At 42.9% G+C, this 23,946-nt stretch overlaps 1 protein-coding gene across 12 annotated transcripts; it reads left to right on the top strand.

The window, feature by feature from the left end:
- Positions 1-1,435: 1,435 nt before the first annotated feature.
- On the top strand, positions 1,436-23,673 carry PCBP2 (poly(rC) binding protein 2). Of its 12 annotated transcripts, none has more exons than XM_082666026.1 (15): positions 1,436-1,590; positions 3,918-4,060; positions 4,625-4,648; positions 4,737-4,769; positions 5,668-5,784; positions 8,178-8,309; positions 9,280-9,407; positions 10,426-10,513; positions 12,344-12,436; positions 13,519-13,560; positions 14,814-14,886; positions 15,396-15,434; positions 16,374-16,426; positions 17,322-17,491; positions 23,450-23,673. In XM_082666026.1, exons 2-15 carry the CDS (start codon positions 3,992-3,994, stop codon positions 23,484-23,486), a joined length of 1,098 nt encoding a protein of 365 aa, XP_082522152.1. In that variant the 5' UTR covers positions 1,436-1,590; positions 3,918-3,991; the 3' UTR covers positions 23,487-23,673. The 12 variants fall into 12 exon arrangements, with proteins under 12 accessions (XP_082522152.1, XP_082522154.1, XP_082522148.1 ...); XM_082666028.1 differs by having other exon boundaries at positions 1,437-1,590; positions 9,280-9,408; positions 10,439-10,513; XM_082666021.1 differs by having other exon boundaries at positions 1,438-1,590; positions 16,371-16,426.
- The last annotated feature ends 273 nt before the right edge of the window (positions 23,674-23,946 follow it).

The following is a 23,946-nucleotide window of genomic DNA, read 5'->3' on the forward strand; positions in this document are numbered from 1 at the left end:
CCCTTCACCCTTAAATATTTCATCATGTACCTCTTAAAACAGCATTTCTCCTGCATAACCACAATTCCATTATCACACTTAAGAAAACTAACAACACCTCCTAAAATTTGCTAATGTTCAGTTCATGTTTGAATTTCCTCAGTTGTCTCCGAAATGTCTTATATAGCTGTTTTTCTTCTTAAAAAAAAAACAGGATCCAAACAAGATCCACACATTACATTTGATTATCATTCTTTTAAATTTCTCCTCTTTTCCCTCCCGTTCCTTTTCCTCCTCTCTTTCTTTTCGAAGAGAACAGCCTAGTTGTCTTGTAGAATGTCCTGGATTCTGGATTTGCTGATTATCTCCTTGATGTGTTTAACTTTTTCCTTTATCCCTTGTAAATTTCCTGTAAATTGCAAATCGGGTCTGAAGGCTTGATTATATTAAGATTAAACACTTGACAAGAATACTTAATAGATGATGCTATGTACTTATTGCATCTCACCAAGGACTATGTCAAAGTTGTACTATTAGTGATGCAAAGTTTGATCACTTGGGTAAGGTGGTGACTATATGATGTTTCGATTTAAAATTTTCGGGTTTCTTTCTTTTTTTTCAAATAGTCCATGTGATATTTGGCACCAGGATAACATCCTGCTCCCTAACAAACTTTCCCTTAGAGTTTTGATGATTGATGGCACTTGCTTGAATCAATTATTTCATTTTGGGTTGGAGAATAAATGGTGATTTTCTAACTTTTTTATTTCCCTACATTCATTATATGGAACTCTTGAAAAAAGTTTTCCCTTATCGACTAGAGATGAACTACAGTTCTTCCTAAAAGAAAGGGTAAATGCTTAAATCTTTCCTTTTAATTACCAATTTTCAGAGTAAGTTGGTGTAAAAGTGACCTCCAATGTGGCAAATTAGCTTTTTTTCTCTTTCTGAGTATCACTATAGACTACTGGGTTTTCCCGGCTCTTGTCAGTTTCTCCTCACACATCCCATTTTCCCCTCTTTCCTTTATCCATGGCGACTGCCAACTCTCTCCGCACTTACGCCTGGGCTTTCCAGCCAGCCCGCTAGGGGACACTAGTTTCCTCCCTGCCCCCCCCACGCTGCCGCTCTATCATGAACTTCGCCGTCTGCTACCAGTTGTCTCGCTGGTGTCAGTGGTGTCCACGGAGCCGCTCTAGGCTGTTGGGAGGCCGTCCGTATTGCGTGGGGAGGGTTTGGACGACGCAGTCGCCTCGCCGGCCCCCGGGGCGGTTAGCGCTTCCGGGGTCGGAGGGTGCGCGGGGTTGAAAGCGGGCCGCTCCGCCCCGTCCCCCTCCCAGACCAGCAGAGGCAGCAGCCGGAGCAGCCGCAGCCTGCGCCCTCTCCCGCCCGCCCGCCCTCCGCCCGCCCGCCCGCCCTCCGCCGCCCTCCACCCGCCCCGGGGTCTCTTTCCCCCTTCCTCCTCCTCCTCCTCCACCCCCCCCTTCCTCCTCCGCCCGCCCGCGGGGCCCCCCTCGCCTTCCCGCCCGCCCCTATTGTTCCGCCCCCGGCCTCCCGCCCTTCCCCTTCCCGCCCGCTCCCCTTTTCCCCTCAGTCGCCTCGCGCCTGCAGGTAAGCTTCAAGATTCTCCCTCCGCCCGCGGCTATAGCTCTATTTCTATTCTTGCCATCTTTCTTAGCGGTCTCCGGTCCTCGTCACGAGCCCCGACCTCGCGTAGTCCCGCGTGAGCGCCTACCTCCTCACTCTGCTTGGCCGGCCATTCACGCGAGGCCCTGGCTCCGGCGAGGCCTACTAGGCCTCGCGAAAGGCCTTCCCCCTCCCCCCTCCCCCCCCCCCCGCTTTTTCCCGGTGGCGGCTGCGCAGGAGTCAAGGAGGGCGCGCGCGCGGTAGGGGGGGGCGGCGGTGGATTTGTTGGTTGAGGCGGGTGAGGGGAGGCGATGGCCGGCTTGCTGGCCGGGCGGGTGAGCGCGGCTCCCCGCGGGGGTCAGGCGCTGGCGCAGCCACACGAGGAGGCGCTACTAGTCCGGCTCCTCCCCCTGGATCGCAGCGCCCCCCCCCGACCGAACCGTTTATTTTTTTTCCCGTCTTTTCTAGTGGAGGGATAGGGGGTGCATTTTTTGAGTGGAAAATGCTTGGATGACCAAGGGGAGGGGGGCTGTGGAGTTAAAGAAAGGGTAGACGGGCTCCCAGTTACCGAGTTATGCAGGACGTTCTCTCGAGGTAACGAATTTTGAAATTACAAAATGCCGCTATAGACCCAGACCGAGCTATTTATAGGAGAAGGGGTAATGGACTGCAGGATTAACAGCTGGATTCCTGGGATTGGGTACACTGACGTTGACCTAGTCAGGAGAGAAGTATGACAGGGATTTCTTGGATGATTTGGAGTTGGAAATGCACCTTTATTCCTTACCTCAAGAAATGGCTTCAAATAGGTTTTCAATTTTCTTGCCCTTTCGAACTTGCATTTATTGTGGTATTTGTAACGTGCTTCCTATTATGTGAATGGGGATAAGGAATTAAACTGCCAAATTTTTACCATGTCTTACTGAAAAAAGAAAGTTTTCTGCACAGACTTAACTCTCTCTCCCCGTTCCCCTCCTCACCCCTAGCACTATTGTTTTTCCTTGAGTGAAAAGTGTTGAATTCTGGGATTTTGCCAGTAATTAATTATATTCTGGAAATGGAATGAAGTGCTTTGGGGATGCCTCAGTCACCTCAGTCACTTACTTGAGGTAGCCATAGGGCAGCTTGCCATATACAGAATGGTTTGGCAGCCACTTAAACACTTTAAATACTTAGGATATGTATGTTTTGTGTTAGAGCAAAGTTAAAACGGTGGCTGGTTTTGTGAAGGGGAAGACTGGGTGTAGGAGAGAGATCACTGATGTTGTTTTGAAGGGATGGGTACTAAAAATGTCACTGGAGAAATTTCACAACTTTGGGAAGAACCACTCTTAGGGCCTAAAGAGGTGTTGTAGGCTAAGGTATATCCAAAAACATTCTTTCTACACGTAGTCAATTATTCTAAAGCAGAAATGTTAGGAACATTTCTTTAGAGGATACGTGGGGAAAGGGCCTCAGTAGGAAAGGCTCGTTACTGCTGTTGTTTAAAACAACTACACAATAAATTTTTAGCAGTACCAGTTTTAATTTCGATTGTTTCCTTTGGAAGAAAATTTAAGATTTAATAGATTTGAATGAAGACTTGAGTGGTAACAGAGGTTAACACAGAAGCAAGGAAAATTTTCAGATCTTGAGTGACTATCAAGCTAGGTTGGGAAAAGAGGACTCAGGCTGCACTTAATGTATTGAGTCATTTCCCAAAGGGGAATATGGAACCCAGCCTGCAATAGAAGGCATTTCACATGCTTTTTCAATGAGGTTTTTGATGTAAATCTTTTAAAAATTATTTGGTGGCATCTATTGACATTCAAAATTTTAATGTGAGATGCCTCTTATCAATTTCTTTACCTAGAAATTGCTGCCAGTAAGAACGTTTACATGTGTCCTCTCTAGCTTTCAACCCAAGAAGCTTCCTAACAGGGAAGCGAAAGGTCGTTGCCCTGAGTGTAGTTGATTAGTTTGAGGTTTGCCCTCATGATTTCCAGGTGTTTCTGTATTCTCTTGAAGCTTATTCTGCTGAAGGACAACTGGTGCACGTTCAGCAGTTCCCTTAGAACCATTGCCAATTGAAGGAATCTTTCACATCCTGAGAGTCAGCGGAAACCATACCGTTAATGAGAGCAGACTGGAAAGTTGCCTTCCATACTCTGTAACAGAACCTGAGCTGTTAATGCAGTTGTGCTGGATGTATATAAGCCTGCCAACTGATAGACTGTCATTTAAGGAAAAGAGTTCATTAGAAAACATTGATAATGGTTAAAGTAAATTTCTGTTGTTTTCCTACTCTGATTTTCGTCATGTTTTCATTTCAGTTTTTGACTTTCACCCCCACCAGTGACCAAAGACTTGACCACTCAAAGTCCAGCTCCTCAGAACACTGCTCGACATGGACACCGGTGTGATTGAAGGTGGATTAAATGTCACTCTCACCATCCGGCTACTTATGCATGGAAAGGTATGCACCAGCTTGGGAAATTGGGTCATAGTAACTGCTAGGGGAGGGGCCAGGAAGAGAGGGCATGGATCTCGGAGCTCATCAGATTAGCACTGTGGGGTGTCTGGCTTTAGAACTCTTCTCTAGTGGAGTAGATGAGAGTGTAGTGGGAAAACGAACAGACTTTACTAGGAAGCGCCACTGAGCAGGAAAGGCTTAACCAGAGGCTAGAGCCAAAGACTGTCTCATACCTGGATGATAAGTTTTTCTCATGGATGTAGCTATAGCTTGTGATAGGTAGATTTCCCCTGCCCAAACAATTTTGGGGTAACTTTAAGGTGGGGTGATATATTTGGTATTTTAAAAAAGGATTTATATTAAAGATAGCATTTAATTACTCCATTATTTCTTCACAGTTGTTTGATAGCTTTGCTTATATTTTGAGCAAAGAAAATAATAAGCCTGTCCATTCCTTTTCCCAATAAATCTTAGTTTTTCCATTGCTTTGGACTGTTAAAAATTACTTTTTGTGATAATGAACGCTTCAGATTTCCTCATATTTGACACTAATTTTCTCCATTGCAGGAAGTTGGCAGTATCATCGGGAAGGTAAGACATCACTTCAACTCTAATTACTATTTAGTCAGTCTGCATTTAAATAGCAGTTGGAACTCACTCTTGACTTTTCCTCTTACAGAAAGGAGAATCAGTTAAGAAGATGCGTGAGGAGGTGAGTTATTGCGGATGGGGGGGTTAAGGGACTGTTAACTTGGGAAGTAAAAAACCTTTAAAACAAAAGCAAAAAAAAATTTAATGAGAGATTAGAAGGGGGAATTTTTTTTTTTGGCCGTGCGGCATGTGGGATCTTAGTTCTCCGACCGGAGATCAAACCTGCGCCTGCTTCAGTGAAAGTGCAGAGTCTTAACCACTGGACCGCCAGGGAAGTCCCAGAAGGGAGGAGATCTTTTTCTCTCTCTCTCTTTTTTTTTTAGATTTATTTATTTTATTTTTGGCTGGGTTGGGTCTTCGTTGCGACGAGCCGGGGGCCACTCTGTTGCGGTGCACGGGCCTCTCATTGTGGTGGCTTCTCTTGTTGCGGAGCACAGGCTCCAGGCAGGTGGGCCCCAGCAGCTGTGACACGCGGGCTCAGCAGTTCTGGCTCACGGGCTCGAGCCGCAGGCCCAGTAGTTGTGGCATACGGGCTCAGCTGCTCCACGGCATGTGGGATCCACCTGGACCAGGGCTCGAACCCGTGTCCCGTGCATTGGCAGGTAGATTCTTAACTACTGTGCCACCAGGGAAGCCTGAGGGGGAGATCTTAATAGGAGAAGCTTGTATTTTTCTGGCGCAGTTATTTGTAATGACAAATAGTATGCTGGGAAATGTAATTTTAGGAAGTCTCAGGTCATTCAAGACTTAAAGCAGCTTCTGTAGTTCATGTTTGAGGACAAATATGGAGCACTATTTGAAGTGATGTCGATATTGCCTTGTGTCAGAATCATGTATACAGGCAGTTTCTTGCCCATCTTATTTAGGAGGGATTATATATTTGCGTGTGTGTGTGTGCGCGCGCGCGCACGCACTCAGATCTTTTTCTCTTTAACCTTTTGGCTCTGTTTCTTATCCAGAGTGGTGCACGTATCAACATCTCAGAAGGGAATTGTCCTGAGAGGATTATCACTTTGGCTGGACCCACTAATGCCATCTTCAAAGCCTTTGCTATGATCATTGACAAACTGGAAGAGGTTTGTTGTTCCCTGCCCCTCATTCTTTATTTTGTGCTTCTAGGTAGTTTAATGATTTCTAAGGGCTTTTAAAATTCAAGGACAGACTAGCTCATAAAACTCCGTAAATGGGTTCTTTGCTCCCATTCATCATCCCCCAAATTGGACCATTTGTAATTAAAAAAAGATGTCACTTTAATCGGTAGAAAAATACAATTGTCCCTTGAACAACATGAGTGTGAAGTGTGCAGGTCTACTTGTACTTGATTTTTTTTTTTTTTTAATAAATACGTACTACACAACACGTATTGTAGAACTACACAATCAGAGGTTGCTTGAATCTGTGGATGCAGAACTGCGGATAAGTTAAGTTATACATGGACTTCTGACTGGGATGGGGTGTCGGCACCCCTAACCCCCAACTGTAGTTTGAGTGCTCACTTTGGCAGCACATAAACTACAATTGGAATGATACAGAGAAGATTGGCGTGGCCTCTGTGTAAGGATGACACGCACATTTGTGAAGCATTCCCTATTTTCCAGTTATAAGTAATGGGAGGTTAACTTTGTTTGGTGGCAAACGGTTATTACACTTACTGTGTTGATCATCTTGTAATGTATTTAAATGTCAAATCACTATGTTGTACATCTGAAAGCTAAATAGTGTATATTGACTATACTTGAATAAAAGAGCCCCCAGAAAAACCCCCAAATAGTTTGACTATTATCAGGGACTCTAAAAAATGTGTGAAAAACCAGCATGTTTTATTTCTTAACCAGCAGTTTTGAAGGTATGCCACCACTGTGTTGGTAATTATGTCCCCTGATTCATAGTTGAGTGGACTAAATTAACATGCTTTTGTTAGGAGCCCTTCTGAACACTAATATATTCCATAAATACAGGTATCTCCCAACCCTGGATGCAGTTATATATTTTTTAAAAAAATCTGGTAACTGTGTCTATACTATACTTGAGCTATACTTGAAGGGAGGGAATGCGTTTTATAAGTGATCAGAAGCAAAATATCAATACCAGAGATTTTCTGACTGAAGGAAGTTTTTTTAATAATTAACTGGTTTCAACCTTAAAATGCTGAACAACCATTGCCCTAGGTCCAGTCTTCAGCTTCCTCCCACTTCTGCAGTAATAGTGCTAATCATGCATTTGACATTGCAGGCAGAGGAGAGCTTCGGGGCTGCTGCTTGATGCCTTAATGGTGCCTGAAATCTTATCCTTGCCAAGATCAGAAATGTTATCCTTTGATCTGCAAGACCCTGCTAATCCAGAGCTTGTAGCTTTAAAAAAGTTCAGAAAATCTAGCGACTTCCCTGGTGGTCCAATGGCTAAGACTCGAGCTCCCAGCGCCGGGGGACCAGGTTCAATCCCTGATCAGGGAACTAGATCCCACATGCTGCACCAGAGAGCCTGCGTGCCACAACTAAGACCCGGTGCAGCCGAATAAATATATTTTTAAAAAATTCAGAAAATCTATTCATGCTTTCAACAAATAAGAAGCATGTTCTTGACTTTAGGGGCTTATGTTTGAGGAGTTCCCAGGTCTAGGTACTACATAGAGATTAGGCTAAAACCATTTAATTCTCAGAAGGCTAAACTTAACTAGTTTAAAGCCATGACTTTCAGATGCAGCATATTGTAACTGGAAAGACTATGGGCTTTGGAACCAATACAGTCCTTTAGTTTAAAATCTACAGCTTTTTAGATGTGATTGGGGTAGGTACTCAGCCTCAATTTCATTATCTGTACAATGGTACTATTACCAAGAAATTAAGACAAGGATAAATGGAAGTACAGTATTTAATCTTTATGTAGTTTTCTAAGAGAACAGAATTGGTTACTTGAATTTGTTTTGTTTTTTGTTTTTTTTTTTGCGGTACACGGGCCTCTCACTGTTGTGGCCTCTCCCCATTGCGGAGCACAGGCTCCGGACACGCAGGCCCAGCGGCCATGGCTCACAGGCCCAGCCGCTCCGCCGCATGTGGGATCTTCCCGGACTGGGGCACGAACCCATGTCCCCTGCATCGGCAGGCGGACTCTCAACCACTGCACCACCAGGGAAGCCCGGTTACTTGAATTTGGATTGCATTGTTTTATCTCTTAATATTTAATTTTGTCTTCTACTGAGAAAACTCTTTAATTACCAAAGTAAGTTTTCTCTCTACCAAGAACACTTCCGGTGTGAAGGAAAATATATTTAGGGCTAAACCTGAGGACGTTTGTAGGCCATTTTATCTTTTCAGAAATAGGGTTTTGGGGGGAGGCAATATTTGAACCTTTGTTGATGCAGATTGTGACATAATATGTCCCTTGTAAGGTTCTTTCATGGCAGTTATGGGTTCCCAGGGATCTGTTTAAACTTTTATATTCTGATGTTTTGACTAATTTCTTGTTGTAGGACATCAGCAGCTCTATGACCAATAGCACAGCTGCCAGTAGACCCCCAGTCACTCTGAGGCTGGTGGTCCCTGCTAGTCAGTGTGGCTCTCTCATTGGGAAAGGTGGTTGCAAGATCAAGGAAATACGTGAGGTTGGTAACTTGTGCTCATTTTCTTTTTGAAATGTAAATTATTCTAAATGTGCGTCTTCTATTAGCCTTTACTATGTCTAGGAAAAGTTTGTGTTCATTGAGATGAAGATTTTTATTAAAGTAATAGTCCTAGAAGACTGTAATTTGCTTGATATATGTGTATATATATTTTTTATATTCCATATATTTTAACAACAATAAATCAGAAAAGTTAACCAGAATTTCCACCTATTGCATATGACCCATTGGCAACTTTTCCATGAGACTACGTTATCTTTTTTTTATGTTTAAAGAGCTTTCAATTTGATCGATAATATCAAGTATTTTTCTTGGCCAAATCCCTAAATAGCAAGGGGAAAATGAAGGTGTATTGGGATGTAGTTGTAATTCTCCCTTTTAAATTATGGAAGTTACATGAAATTATGGAAGCTTTTAATTATATCTGGGAGTTATTGAATTGGATGTTGGAATGAAATTTGAATGGCTCCTAAAGGAAAACTAATTGTAGTTTTTGGGAGCCTTTTGTACATGCCATGTGAGCAGGGATTTTGATTTTGTTGATTGATGTATTCCAAGTACCTGGGGTGGTACCTGGCACATATAGCATGGGCTTGATATAAACATTTGTTAAATAAGAGAATGAAAGGTGGGTGATATTTGTGGGTATTTTGTTTGATGGCCTACAGAGCTATCATTAGCTGAGAGGAAACTGTCTAGAGGGACCCTTTTCTTGAGACCAGGTTAAATTTACGCTGTTATTCAGCCTTATTTTCAGCTTTCAGAGGATAATTTATAACTGATTAAACAGTCTTATCTGGAATAAGGGAAGAGTGGGAAGGGAGGATAAAAAGGGTAAGATAGGAGATGGGATAAGTGTCTACTGAGCTTTAGATTCTTAAGATTTCTGCTGGGAGATACTGAAGAGTATGAGCTGTTTTTTCTGATTTTTAAATTTTTTTTACCCCCAAAGAGTACAGGGGCTCAGGTCCAGGTGGCAGGGGATATGCTCCCCAACTCAACTGAGCGGGCCATCACTATTGCTGGCATTCCGCAGTCCATCATTGAGTGTGTGAAACAGATCTGCGTGGTCATGTTGGAGGTAAGCCCTCAGGCTCATGCTGAGAATGGGGGGAGGGTGATTTAGGGAGACAGACTGATCTATATTTAGTAAGACTAGAATTAGGTGAGGCTGTTAGAAGCCTTCAGTGGGGGTGGGGAAGAGGTTCCCTGAGTTCATATTTTCCTTCCCCCAGCTTTGACTTTTCTTATAGTGCAAGCAAAAATAGAAACTAAGCAGTGGTGATCATTTGGTTTACAGCGATTTTAGCAGAGTTGGTAGGGGAAGATTCACTACTAGGAATGAGTGGACAAAAGATGTATCTGGGTTCCTGAGAAGCTAAGTTAAATTGCCTTTCAGATTACAATATTTTAGCTACATGCAACTTTGATATATTCTTTAAATTAATTTCTGATGAGGCAGGATTATATTCAGAATGCTGTATGTATAAAAAAAAATGTATCCATAATGGTGTTTCTGAATGACTTATGAGGTTCTGGTGGATGCTATTCAATTAACAAGAATAGCAAAATTAAGGGGAATTAAACCGTTTTAGAATTGTCATAGGGAGTTGGTCCCATATTGGTGAGAAAGGAAAGTAGAATTTTCAAGTAGAGTTTAGGAAAATATTGATTGAGCCTTTGAACTATTTATGGACAGTCCTAAGTGCAACATTTGGGAGTTTTATTTCCTATTTTGTCTTTATTTCCTATTCAGGCCAAAATGTAGGATCTTAATTACCAACTCAAACGTACATATGTACACATACAGGTTTTTCGTGTTAATTAGACTTATTTGAACACATGGAAATAATGCCTAAATTATTACAGGGGAATCTGCCTTGATGAGAATTAGTGTGAGCTCTGTAGTCCACGGACCATCTTACTGCTTTAAAGGCAAATAACTGCAGATGATTTGAGATTAGATCTAGCCAGAGACAACGTTGGTAGGTGAGGGAATGGAAATAATACAGTTTTTAATTTAACTGACCTGTGTGAGCTTAAGCCACACAGCTGAAGCAGCTTTGAAACCTTATCTCTTTTTGTTTTTTTCCCCTCTGACTCTCTCCCAGTCCCCCCCGAAGGGCGTGACCATCCCGTACCGGCCCAAGCCGTCCAGTTCTCCAGTCATCTTTGCAGGTGGTCAGGTAAGAAATTTTTTATTGGTGGGCTAAGGTGAACAAGGATTATGTCTGAAATGTCAAAACTTTGCCAGCAGCACACCAGGCCACTCTGCATGCTTGCTGAAACCTGTACTCTGGCCATAATTTGACCTGCTTTCAGTTTTATTTATTTTTTGTAGTGGAGAAAGCTATGAATGCTATCTTATTTAATTTTTAGCAGGCAATGGGAGTTTTGTAGGCACTCGGAAGAGGTAATTTACTTAGTAATTTAAGGTGGGTTGGGTTAGAAGAACGGGTTAAATTGCCTTGGTGTCACTACTTCTTTCCCTACCCCACCCCATCCCATGTTTTTTCATGTGTGGGGTGTTCTTTAGAGGTCTGAATAAAGGTAGCAAAGAGTTGGACCTCTGAAAGAGATTCTTGGATGGTGGTCTCAAATTGGGGGTCCTGAAATTGAGTGTCCTACAAACTTCCCCTTCTCCCCACCTCACCTCCCCTACTCCTACCCCTTCACTCCCAAACTCCAGTGTGTTGTCCCCGGGCTCTTAACCTCATAAACACTGGTTTGAACCCACATGGCATAACAAATCAGCTGGGGTAAGGGTTCAGTGTCTAAGAATAGAAGGGGGAGAGCATGTTGGGTCTGTGACCTTTGGTGTTAGAGTAAGAACACCAAAGCACCTCTTTGGCCTCTCCTCCTTCACCCACCTAAACTCTGGATCCTTGGCACGTGGTTTATTCTGAATTTAGATTTTTATGACAAAGGGCACTGATTAGCACCATGGTTTTATGCTTTTTGGTTAGTATTTGAGGAGTAGGTAGGTTTTTAAAATATTGAGGTTCAGGCTGAAATAGTGACCTTGATTTTGGTAGCTGCCTAAATAAGTATAGTGCTCAAAGTGCCTTTTCGTACATGGGGCTGACCTGTTAAAAGCACAGATATTCAACTAGTTCCATCTTATATTTGAACTGGAGAAGCACTTAAAGTCCATCTCATTCATATTCTATTGAGTTGTGATAAAACTGAATAAGTTTTGGGGGACTTAGTTTGTCTTGTAGTTCTGGAAGCGTTCACAAGAAATTAATCATCTCATAGTTTAGTACCTTGCTTTTAACACTAGCCTTGTACAAACTGGTTTGGTCAAAGGGCTCTCCATGAGTCTGGATAGTTAGGCAGGATAAACAGGCCCAGAGTCAGTGTAGCAGGGAGGTTTAGTTCTAGGCGTTTTCCCTTCTACCCTGGAACTACAAGTTCCTACTTTTCTGGATTCTTCCACTCCCACTTGGGATTATCTAGAGTCCATACTGCACAGCAGCAGTCCTCTCCATTTACAAGTCTTCCTTCATTTCCCTTTCCTTCCCTCCCCTTCCCACCCACCCCTTCTTACCTCTTTGCTTTCCTTCCCTCCCTTCCCTTTATTCAATTGACCACCCTCTAAAAACTTGCAGCTTCTTCTTCCATGAGTGGCCCTGTCTTGGATTATTCCCATGGGCCTTTTTAAATGGACCGGTTCATGCAGTGTCCACAGATGGACCTGTGTCTTTTGTTCCTCTGTGACAAAGTGGGCTCTGTAGGGGTTCAATTTAATCGCACACTGACCAGGAGCTGGCATCAGCTCTGTTGCCCCACCCCTTCATTCTGACTGAAAATAGCCCAATTGTGCAGTGTGAAATCTGCCACCATAGGTAACTTTTTTTTTTAATTCACTGATTGCAGCTCGTTTCAAATTGTGTTGTGAGCTCCTTTTTAAAGGAAAAGAAAAAATTAAACAACTTTTTTTGTGTGAATTTCATGCTGGTGACAAGGTGCCGGATTGACAGCCCTGGAGACTGAAATCCTCTATTTATCCACAGGACAGGTACAGCACAGGCAGCGACAGTGCGAGCTTTCCCCACACCACCCCGTCCATGTGCCTCAACCCTGACCTGGAGGGACCACCTCTAGAGGTGAGAGGGGATGTTCAGTCTCCAAGGCTCACTCAATCCTTCCGCCTCAGCCGAGACTGCCAACACGCGGGGGGCCAGTGGCGCTGGTGATTTTTGTGCTGTGGACACCACCTGTCCACGGGGACCTGGACTGACCCCCCCACCTCATTTCACACAGGCTGCGTAGCCCACCAGATGGTAACACCAACTCTCTTTTTTTTTTCCTTTTTTTTCCTTTTTTTGTTCAACCCCTTTTCCCTGTCTCCTACTCCTCCTACCCCATTTTCACCTTCCCACCCCAACCTGGGTGCACTTTTGGGGGTACTGGCCACTGTGATGTGAGAAGCCTCACATCCTGTGAACCAGCTGCTCCTTCCTTCCCCTCCCTTCCCGATTCTCCTTGTCCCCACCCCATTGCCCTGAAGACCCAGCTCCCTTTTCGGGAGGTTATGGTGTGGGGGGAGGAGGGTGTAGTGGGAGCTGCAAGTGCCTTTTATGGAGGGGAGGTGGGAGAAGGCAGGACTTAGAACACAGTGATTTTTTTGTGTGTGTATGTTCCTATGGTCAGCTCCCTAGTGCTAGGGACCCAACTAGCTTCCAGTGCACTTAAGGTCTTTAGGCAGATGTAGAGAAAAATAAGATAGGAAAAGGGAAGTGTTTCAAAACATGCCATGTAGGTTTGTGCAGATAAAAATCATTCATGTCACCATGATTGGTAGAAGGGTTGGGGTGGCTGAGGAAAGACCGTTTTCCTTCTAGGCTATCTTGTACACAGGGAGAAGGAAGGGGGCTTGGGCAGTCGAGGCATTGTTTAATCCCACTTCCCACGTTCTCATTAAGAAACAGATGTGTTATTTTGTCTTTGATTGCAGGGAACATGGCTCCCTTTATAGGCATCCCGGAATAAGCCATCATATTAGGGTTTAAAGAAGGCCAACAGGTCTGACTGTATTTGTGAGATACCATCTGCTGCCTCAACCCCTGGCCTCCCTATTCTCTAGTTCAACTCTGGCTTCCTGGCTAGTTGAAATCTGTCTTTTTCCCCCCACTGGGTGGCTGTCCGTGATTGGTTTTTAATAGGAACTGTTTTCCTCCTTTTGTAGGCCTATACCATTCAAGGACAGTATGCCATTCCACAGCCAGATGTAAGTTTTGTTTTCACTTCTTGTTTTGAAAAGTTCCTTCTCCCGTCCAAAATTGTCTCTTTTCTCCATGTAGGCAGGAGTGAGTTGGGTCTTAAACATTTGCAGTATTGTTTTCCTCACAAGGTGAACTCCATATTTTGGCCCTTAAATAATCTTTAATCAGGACATAGTAGCACCTTGTTTTTGCCATTTAATCCCTGGAAATTATAATCTGGCAGATTATTAGATTCTGCTTTCTCCCATGTTCCAGATTACTCTAAAAGAGAAATGTTCCACGGTATACTGTCATTTGTTATCCCAGGGCACAGTTTAAATTGACAGTGGGCTGTGCATCTCTGCTTGGAGTCCTTTCCATGGCGGGGGATGGGAGGTGGGAGGTTGGCTTTGCCCTTCTTCTGTACTCCTCAGTCTGAGGTGACAATTTAAAAAGCATCTGGAGGGGTGGGGAAAAGGGGTTTATTTACACAGGGAGGGATAGGAAGCTGGATATTTGGGAATTCAACTCAATAAAACCTTCTTTGTCACTAAAAACTCCAACTTAAAAAGTGCTGGTATTTAGACTTCAAGGGCATTTCTTTCTGCACTTATCCTCTATCCTTACTAACTCTTTCAGGTGCTGAGCTTTAGATTTGGGAAGTTAAGATTGGCTCTTGGTTAGTGATAGCCCCCAGGAGGGGAAGTAGACTTGAAGAGGGATGGTTTTACAACAGCCAGGACAGTTTATATAGATGAAGAAAAACAGTTGTAGAAATCATGGGGTGGGGGTGTGCTAAACCCAGTTTGGTTTCACCTTAATCTCTCTCCTCCTTGCAGTTTCCCTGCCCCCTCATCTCCTTCCCTCCTCCCAGTACTGACAGAACCCTGCATGGTGTGTTTTCCCTAGCACCACTGCACAGTTTGTTTTCCTAGCCTGTCTGTGCTTGTCCCTGGGGCAACTGTTGCAATGGCTGCAAACACCTTCATTAAATAGCCCACAGGGGGATGGTTGTCAGGCGGGTGCTGCTGCTTGTCTTTTCACACACCCCAAATGCGCTCATTCTCTTTGTACTGATACCCTTTCTATTTCTAACCCTTACCTTCTTGTTGTGCCCATCCCCAGGATGGTGATACCAGCCCCATATCTTACTCTCTGTCATAGTTTGAGTAGTAGCCAACTTTGGGGATCAGGAGCTCTGCATTTTCAAATTTGAATGTGCTTGAGCCCTGACTGTTTTGCTCTTCTAATGCCAGCCTCTTCTGTTTCCTTCCTGCAGTTGACCAAGCTGCACCAGTTGGCAATGCAACAGTCTCATTTTCCCATGACGCATGGCAACACCGGATTCAGTGGTATGGATACCTCAGTGTTTATTTCTGTAAGGTGTAGTACAAGACAGAGGCCAGCCCCAAGGTCTCAGTTTGACATCTGTTTAAAACAAACTTCATTACCCAGCATCCTGCTGGTTTAAACTTGCCTGTTTTCTATGGCTAAACCAAAGGAGGTAATGTGTTTGTTAACTTGGTTTTCATTTGGGGTGAGTTATTCTAAAAGAGAAAAAAGACCCTGGAAGGTTTGGGGTGAGGTCTGGGGATGCTTGTCAGGCAAAGGGTAGGCTGATATTTCTTCTAACCCATCTTCGCTGCTGCCCCTTTGATCTGATTGGCACCCCCTTTCTCTCCACCAGCTGTTCATAGACCTGGGTAGAAACAATCCATTTGTGCCAAATTGTGTAGTGGTTTTTGTTTTTGTTTTGTTTTGTTTTGTTTTTTTGGGCTTTTTTTATATATATATAAGGAATAACTTGTCCGATAGGGTTAGGATGAGACCACCAAACTCATTTTCACTTGTATCTTAACAGGCATTGAATCCAGCTCTCCAGAGGTGAAAGGCTATTGGGGTAATGATTAAAAAAAAAATCTGTAGTATTCTACTGTTATATTAATAAACTGGTGGGAGTCTTGTTTCACTGCCCATGACATACCAGCAGAACATGCACATGGCAGAAAGGAGCTGAGAGAGCAAAGCGGGGGTGGGCCTGGTATCCCTGAGGGTCCCTTGATGGATCTGGCCTACCCCCTTCTAAAAATGCTGAGTTTTAGCAGCCACAGCTGAGAGCAAGACTAGACTTGTGAGTTAGCCAGCTGGTCTGGTCTAGTCCAGGTGTCAGATGGGTATGGGTGTTTGCTGATAGGAGTTTTTTTTCTTTTTCTTTGGAAAACAAAACCCAGAACAAATTATTGAGCAAAAGACAGGGAATAAATCTGGAGAAATGAACTTCCCACACCTTACTGCCATCTCATTCTCACTGACCTTCAAGTGTAGGTTAGGGGTAAGGGTGTGTTAGGAGGGTGTTAATCTGATATAGGTATATTTAAAGCAACTCTGCATGTGTGCCAAAAGTCCATGGTACCCAATAACAGGCATGATATTGGCGCTGGTGATAGCATCAGGTGAGATAAAATTGGAACACAACAGCAGGAAATCCAACCAGAAAAGGGGAGAAGTGCAGAAGTACTTGTTTAGATTTTGGTCCTGAGAATTGAGGATACCACATTCCCTTGCCCCTTGCTTCCATCCCCTTACACCCTAATAGGCTGGGCTTTGCAGGAAGTGTCATGAAATCAGCCTCTTCTGTGTGTACAGAGGAACCTTTCCAGCATTATTTCTACACCCCTCTCCCCCTCTTTCCTCCTTGGAGGCTTCCAAGTTAGTGATGAATCCCAACAGCCAATGCTGGGTTTCCAGTTCGTTTTCCTTCTGTTAGGTTAATGTACAAATCAGTGGGAGTTTGTATGCTGTGCATTGAACTTCTTTGCTCTCTTCTGTCTTTTAGCAGGTTTGGATGCATCTGCTCAGACTACTTCTCATGAACTCACCATTCCAAACGATGTAAGTATATGGTTGGGTTGCATGGGATGAAAATAAGAGAATTGGTTTTAAAGGATAGAGGTCTTTTCAACGGCATCATGCCACTCTTACGAAAATGGGGTTGTAGACACCAAATTAAATTCTTAAAACTACATAAAATCTCAAGTAAAAACTGATGGAGGAAATTGATGAGCCAGAAAGAAGCTTTTTGTCTCAAATAGAAATTCCCATTTGCCTTTGTTTTTTGTAGAACCTGAAGCCTTATCTCTAATTCAGTGGTCCTTGGATGTTCTGCCTGTACTATCCCAACGTGGTAGTCACCAACCACGTGTAGCTGTTGAGAATAATAATTCAATTTCTCAATCTTACTGGCCACACTTCATGTGTTTAGTTATCACGTTATTAGTGTCTACAGTATTGGACAGTGCAAATGTTGGCCAATTTTTTACTTTTTCCCAAGGCAAAAGCATTAGAAATTAGCCAGAATTCTTGTCACGATGGTGAAGTAGGAATCATGGCAGGATGAGTTATGGCATCTTTTTTACCAAAAACAGAATATACTTTTATCTTTATCCCTATCTCTGGTTAGCTAGGTTTATCATCATGTTTGCTCTGCTTTATTTTGTCTTTGGAGTTAGTACTCTGAGGAAGTGAGCTAATGCTCCTAGGAGTCATTCAGCTTAGAGTTGGCCCAGACCTGTAGTGATCAGACAGAAGAATAGGGCAAGAGTTGAGATATAATCTATAACTCAATTTTTAAAATCAGGAGTATATGAGTAGAATGTGTAGGATGCAGATAGTTTCCATTGTCATGTTTGTGGACCCAAGCTATAGAAGCCTGAGGAGTGGGGTGGAATTCTTGGACCTAACCATGCAACTCTTAATTTGGTATGCCTTGTTGTTTTTCTCCCTTAAGTTGATTGGCTGCATAATCGGGCGTCAAGGCGCCAAAATCAATGAGATCCGTCAGATGTCTGGGGCGCAGATCAAAATTGCGAACCCAGTGGAAGGATCTACTGATAGGCAGGTTACCATCACTGGATCTGCTGCCAGCATTAGCCTGGCTCAATATCTAATCAATGTCAGGTAAGTGTTCCCTATCTTTCGTGTTATTCATGCCAGCATAAGTAATGTATGTGTTGGGGGAAGTTACACTGTTAATGTAAAGTGTGGGATTCTTTGAGGGATGGAAATGGGAAGGGTAGAGATGGCAAAAGAAAAAGTTTAAAGTCTAGCTCTAGTTTTCACCCATCCTTAGTGTAGCAGAAAAAGAAACCAGTTTGTAATAAGTTTGCATGGGGTTGGGGGACGGGGAATAGATTGTTTGCATTTGACTTTTTGATGGTTTTGGGAGTGGAAGGTATGGAGCATGTCTTCACCAGTAGGACTGCTCTGGGTGGAGCACCGACTTAAAACCAAATGTGGGTCTTGCTGTAGATGTCATATAGACTAATACTTTACTAATGGGGTTTAGGCTCCAAAGCACCCTTAATTGAAATAAGGATAATGAAGTTATGTGACAGCAAGACAGTTTCTTGGAGGCAGTCATTACCGTTTATTCTGAAAACATCCATTTTTCTCAAGTTGCCAGTGTGTGCCATTGTTCAGAGCTTGTGGAAAAGGAGAGGTACAGGTATTGGATGTTTCAGAAATGCTTAGTATTTTCCTTTCCCCCACAGTCTCATCTCATCTCTTAATGACTTTCTGAGATTTTACTTTTTTTATCCAAACGTAGCTAATGTTAATACACACAGTTGTAGCAGGACTATTCACAGTCCAATGGGTATCCTACAAGGCATTTATATTACTTGCTTTCTCAGCACATGTGCTTAAGTCATGTTCTTAATTGCTTACTAACATCTTAAACCAGTGTTAGCAGCTCATTCCCCAAGGGACTTAGCTATCCCTTTTATGTAGACTTTTACCTAGTTGTTATTTACCTCTGTCACAGTCTCTGTTGTGCATAAAAATTTTATGGGTTCCTGAATCTAGTGCAAGGGAAAGGAATTCGTAAATATGGGATCTATTTTTTGCCATGCTTATGCAGATCATGTATTTATTCCATGGTCTTTTATCCCCTGGTTAAGAATTCATCAGATCCCCAGTAGTGGTTCTGACTTTTGCCTATGTCTTTTGATGCCTTGAGGTATTTTCTAGTCTTTATGTAGAAAAGACTTTCCTCTGTCTAGATCTGCTTTCTTCTTCAGCTACCAAGATGTCAAATTCTTACTGTTCAGACTGAAATGGTAGTTAATTCTGAGACTGTTTGCAAAGGTTTGTTTCCTTGTTTCTAATGGGGGTGGTGGGTTGTTAAGAGGAAAGAATCGTGTTCTTGGAAGCTGGAAACCAAGCGATTTTTCTTCTGCTTGGGTAGACCTGCCCTCAATGTTGTCAGATAGTGCTTCCACGTAACCTGCTTGCCTGACCCCTGTACTAGGTCAGTGGCTAAGTTGTAAGGAAGCAGAACGTGGTCCACCTTTGTTTTCTGATTTTAGTCACTCTTTTCAGGATCATCCTTTTTAATGAAACTGTCCAAGCTATGGATTTGGGTCAAAACTTTTCAAAGCTTCATTTAACACCAAGCAAGGACTATGTGTGCACGCAGCTAACTCTTCACTTTCTCATATTGGCCCAGTTTGAACGATTAATACTAGGTAAAGAAAGAGTTCTCTGTTTTCAGTAATGGACCCTGAGCATTTCTACTGATTTTGGCACCTTTTTTATGGATTGCAACTGTCCTTGGATTTAGGTAAACAAAATGGAGTCTTGAGAGGAGCCTCCTTGCCTTTGAAGAGTTCATCTTTAGCCGTAGGATGTCCAACAGACTTCAGCAAATGCCTGCAGTTCTGCCATAGACACATGCAGGCATTTGGGAGCTACAGGTCATTACTGTGATTTAGAGCTTATTTTAGGAGTAGCAGTGGTAGTTTTACTTTATTAAACTGAACTTTTCAGCAGTGCTTAAAGTTTCTCTCTTCCAGTTTTCTAAGGTCTATATGAGAAGTACAGTCAGTTAAAAACAAAGGGCCTTTTTTTCTCTCCCACCCCATCACCAGAAATGAGGCTTTATTTTATCTATGCTTCTGTTCTCAGCATTTTTCATTGAAAATGCTACAATCTTTGAAGTCTGAAATGAGTGACCTACTTTAGGCTCTTGTCCCTTTCCATCCTGATATATTTGGTTAGTTTGCTGTGGCGGTAGAAGCAAATTTTAATATCAGTTACAGAAAAAACAATTAAAAATTCTGTGCATTAGTATCCCAAAGCTGCTCAAGTGATTGGTGGGTGAAACATTTGTTCTTGTTTGGAGGTGGATGGGTACTCTTTCATTTTCTGCTTGAAATCGTTCTTTTCTGCCTTCCGGGTTGGATCAGTGTGTCAGGTAATATGGAAGTGTGTGATTTTTCTCAGTCTGTCAGCTTTTTCTTCACCATAGCAGTTTTAAATAGCATTGTGGAATGGAATTTGGCAAAGTATACATTTTTAGAGGGTGGGACACAGAATAAAAGACAGCTTGTCATAAGTTGATATTAAGTCTTCCTAATTGGCAACCAGAGGCACTTACTGATAACTGAAGCGGATTTTGTCCTGTACTTTTCCCTTTTGTGCTCTTCCCTTCCACCCACCCTTTTTTTTTTTGTTCCTTTTTTTCCTCTGTTACAGTTTAGAAAACGCTAAACCCTCCTCCCAGGCAGCCTCCGTCACGATCCCTGATCACCTCAGCATCAACCTCTCTCAACCCTCCACCCCTTCTTCTTCTTCTTCCTCCTCCACCACCACCCCCTCGCTCGCCACAGCGGGGACCTCCGACGCACCCTCCAGCCTCCCCAACCCTCTTCCGACCGCCCCTTGTGTCTCCAGTCTGCTTGGCATGAAACCCATCCCTCTCCTGGCTCTAAATGTTGTGTCTGCTGCTAAGGGTGCCGGGGCTTCAGCTACCACCACCACCACCTCTGCCGTGCCATGTGTAACTAACAAACTGAAAAGCGAGAAACAGAGATTCTCTCCCTACTGATTGCATATATCTTGGGGCATCCCCTCAAGTATTTTTTGGTTTTGTTTTTGTTTTCCCTTTGTTAACATTGGTGAGAACCAAACTATTGTGAGCTTGTGACCGTTTCCTTTTTACTGTTTTGGGGGATAACAGGGTGGGGGCAGGGGCAATGGTAAACTGTTTAGGTTTAGGCCGTTTCTGCTTGAGTGCCTGTTTCAGAGTCTGACTTGTTGAATTCTTATCTAGAGCCACAGTTCTTGCTCTTCTTTCTCATTGTTACATTTTGTAGCTTTATTCTGCCTTGCAATATAACAATGTTTTAGGCTCTGTGTTAATGAATAAAAGCTTCTCCATTAACCTTTTTTTTTTTTTTCATGGTTATCAGCCAGCCTTCTTGGCCAGATTTGTGTTTCTAGCTGTAATAAAGTTGCCACAGTAAGAACCTTAGTTGACTGTGCTGTGAAGGAAAGAAGTTATTTCTTTACCCAGAATGGGAGGCAAGTTGGGGAAAGTCTAATAAAGTTTGCCGGCTTCTGTCTGCATTCCTCTGAACTAGTATTACCCCTCTCCCTGTGACATTGGATAAATCTTGAACAACCAGTGGGTGACATTGCCTCAGATTTGGCAGGATTCTGTCCAGTTATCCTAAGTCAACCCTGATTATTCAGCCAGGTCCCTTTACCCTTCTATTCCCCGCCTACCTTTGTCTCCCCACCAACCCCATCATAATTAGAGGATTAAAGACCTAGATTTGGAAGGGACCTTTAAGATCAACTGTAACTCATTGATTCACTTTATCAGATTAAAGAAATAGATGCTCTGGGAGACTTTAAATTTGCAGATCACATGAGTGAGTAGTCAGGACTAGCAATTTGTGCTTTACATTTACTCAGTCTTCTAAGATTGTGCTTGATCTCCCTGAAGCCTCATTCTTTTTCGTATCCCAAGATCTTTCTCCATAAAAGAGTAGAAATGCCGTAGGTAAAATGGTGGAAGGGCTCTGATAGTTTCCACTCAGCCTGAATGCATATTGCCAGGGTAATGAAAGTATGATGCTCTTCCCAGGGACTTAGAAAACCAGTGTGGAGATTTCTTTCCTGGTGACCTTTTCCCATATCCCCTTTGGCTTACATTGTTTAAAAAACAAACAACAGAAAACCTAATTATATTGCAATATATTAACTTCTGGTTTCGTGGTCCCTCAATCTCATATTGGGGCTGTGAATTAGTGTTACACGTCCCAAGTCTGCCTGAAGGACTAGAGGGGCAAATTTCATTGTCCAGATAGGGTTTTTCTTGTTGGTTGCTAGATGCTCCTTTATCATGTGGTCCAGCTTTCCTTAGTAAGCTCTTTTTATATCTTGCTGATACCATCTCCCCCAGAAACCTGGTTTTTATTTTATCTAGTTCTTGATTTTAGAAGGCCTCTTTACCTAATGAGTACTCCCTAAAGGATTGCTTGGAAGGAAGTCAGATGTTTTAAGGGCTGACCAAAATCACCACATCCAAAGGTACTTCTTGGTGCTCGATTTCTTAGTAGCTTACAGCTCCCCCATGTGGTCCGTCTATTCTGGAGTCCTTAACACAGTATTTCTGGTTGGGTTTTCCCTTCTCCTTGCCCCCTCTCCCTGCCACCCCCAATTCCTGCCCAGGCTGTGTATAAATTCTGGACTGTTCTTTTTGGTGCCAGAGTGCCACCACCTTCTTATGTGAACTTAGTTTTTTTTAGGTCCTAGATCTAAACTGTTTGCAGCAGCTCCTTTCCTCAACCTTCAGTTCCCACTAAACTCTTTGATTCAGGGTCTGTTGTTCACGTTGCTCTAAATCATCCCATTTTGAGGTTGGCAAGAATCTACCCCCTTTAAGAACTATTTTCCTTTATGCTGAGGTCACAGTAGCATTTCTGACTTGAAACTAAATGCAGTTTGTAGTTGAAGGACCTATTACCTGCCCTTCCCCCACCCCCTCTGCCCCTGCCTTCCTGGCCAGTTTTTGGATTTGCGTTATTCTGGAAGAGATGCACATGCTGTCTTGACACGATTGCCAGTAAATTTTAAATCTTTATGAAATAAAGTTATAAACTCAGGCTTCCCTGCTGGTCCAGTGGTTAAAACTCCACGTTTCCACTGCAGGGGTGTGGGTTCGATCCCCGGTTGGGGAAGTTCTGCATGCCACGAGGTACGGCCAAAAAAAAAAAAAAGTTATAAACTGAGACTGGGTCTTACACATTTAGTTCTGTTCAAAATGGGAGCTAAGTCCTGCTGGCTACCTAATATCAGTGAAGCAGGCTGATAGCCGAACATCTAAAGACCTTTCCTTCAAAGCCCAAAATTGGATTCCAGGACCTCAAATAGTCTATTTGAAACAGGCATTGTAGCCAGGTATATTTGGATGGAGAATTTGGCTTAACAGGACCACAAATTGGGGAGCTTCTAGAGTGCGCTAGGGAGTTGCTGAAAACATTGTTTTGACTTCCACTTAGTCTTGAAAACTAGGCCTAAAAACTATAGGTTGGGTATAATTTTTGACCCATACTTAACACTTGCTGCTCCCTCTTTAACATGCCTTAGTGTTTAAAAACTCAAGCATCTCTTAATAGTAATAGTCTTCACATTGATGGAGAGACCTGGGACTGTTCTATTAGTAGCTTGGGAGAAACTAAAAAATAAGCTGGGCAGTAAAGAAAGTGTCTGTATATTGCGACCCTCTAAGGCTTTTGTGTGTGTGTGGGGGGGTGTATTTTCAGAGAGTGCTTAACATCTCCCACAAAGATTGTATAGAGCATAGTTTGAGGGATACCCACAATTAATAACCAAGGTCCTCAATTTCCCTTGGTTGTGAAGTAACTTGCCTCAGGAAGCTTGGATTGCAGGGGTTATAGGACCATGGTACTGATTAATCCAAAAAGTCTTTAAAATGTCTCCCTTGATAACTGAAGCAGATTATGTACTTCTTCACATCTCATCAGCCAGGCTAAAAGTTTTGGAGGTGAGGTACTGCTGGGCACTCAGAAAACTAACTTCGAGTTTTTTTTTGTGTGTGTGTTACAGGCTTTCCTCGGAGACGGGTGGCATGGGGAGCAGCTAGAACAATGCAGATTCATCCATAATCCCTTTCTGCTGTTCACCACCACCCATGATCCATCTGTGTAGTTTCTGAACAGTCAGCGATTCCAGGTTTTAAATAGTTTGTAAATTTTCAGTTTCTACACACTTTATCCACTCGTGATTTTTTAATTAAAGCGTTTTAATTCCTTTCTCTGTTCAGCTGTTAATGCTGAGATCCATATTTAGTTTTATAAGCTTCTCCCTGTTTTTTTTTTGTTTTGTTTTGTTTTTTTTTTGGGTTTTTTTTGGCTCATGAAATTTTTTTGTTTGTCATGGAAATGTAAGAGTGGAATATTAATACATTTCAGTTTAGTTCTGTAATGTCAGGAATTTTTCAAAAAAATTAAAAGATGGACTGGAGCTTTTTCTTTGTGAATAGAAACTGGATGCCACAGTGATTTCATGTGGGTTTTGGTGTCTTGCTGTTATTTTTGCACCTT

Source organism: Grampus griseus, assembly GCF_964374135.1.
Source record: "Grampus griseus genome assembly, chromosome: 11".
NCBI lineage: Eukaryota > Metazoa > Chordata > Mammalia > Artiodactyla > Delphinidae > Grampus > Grampus griseus.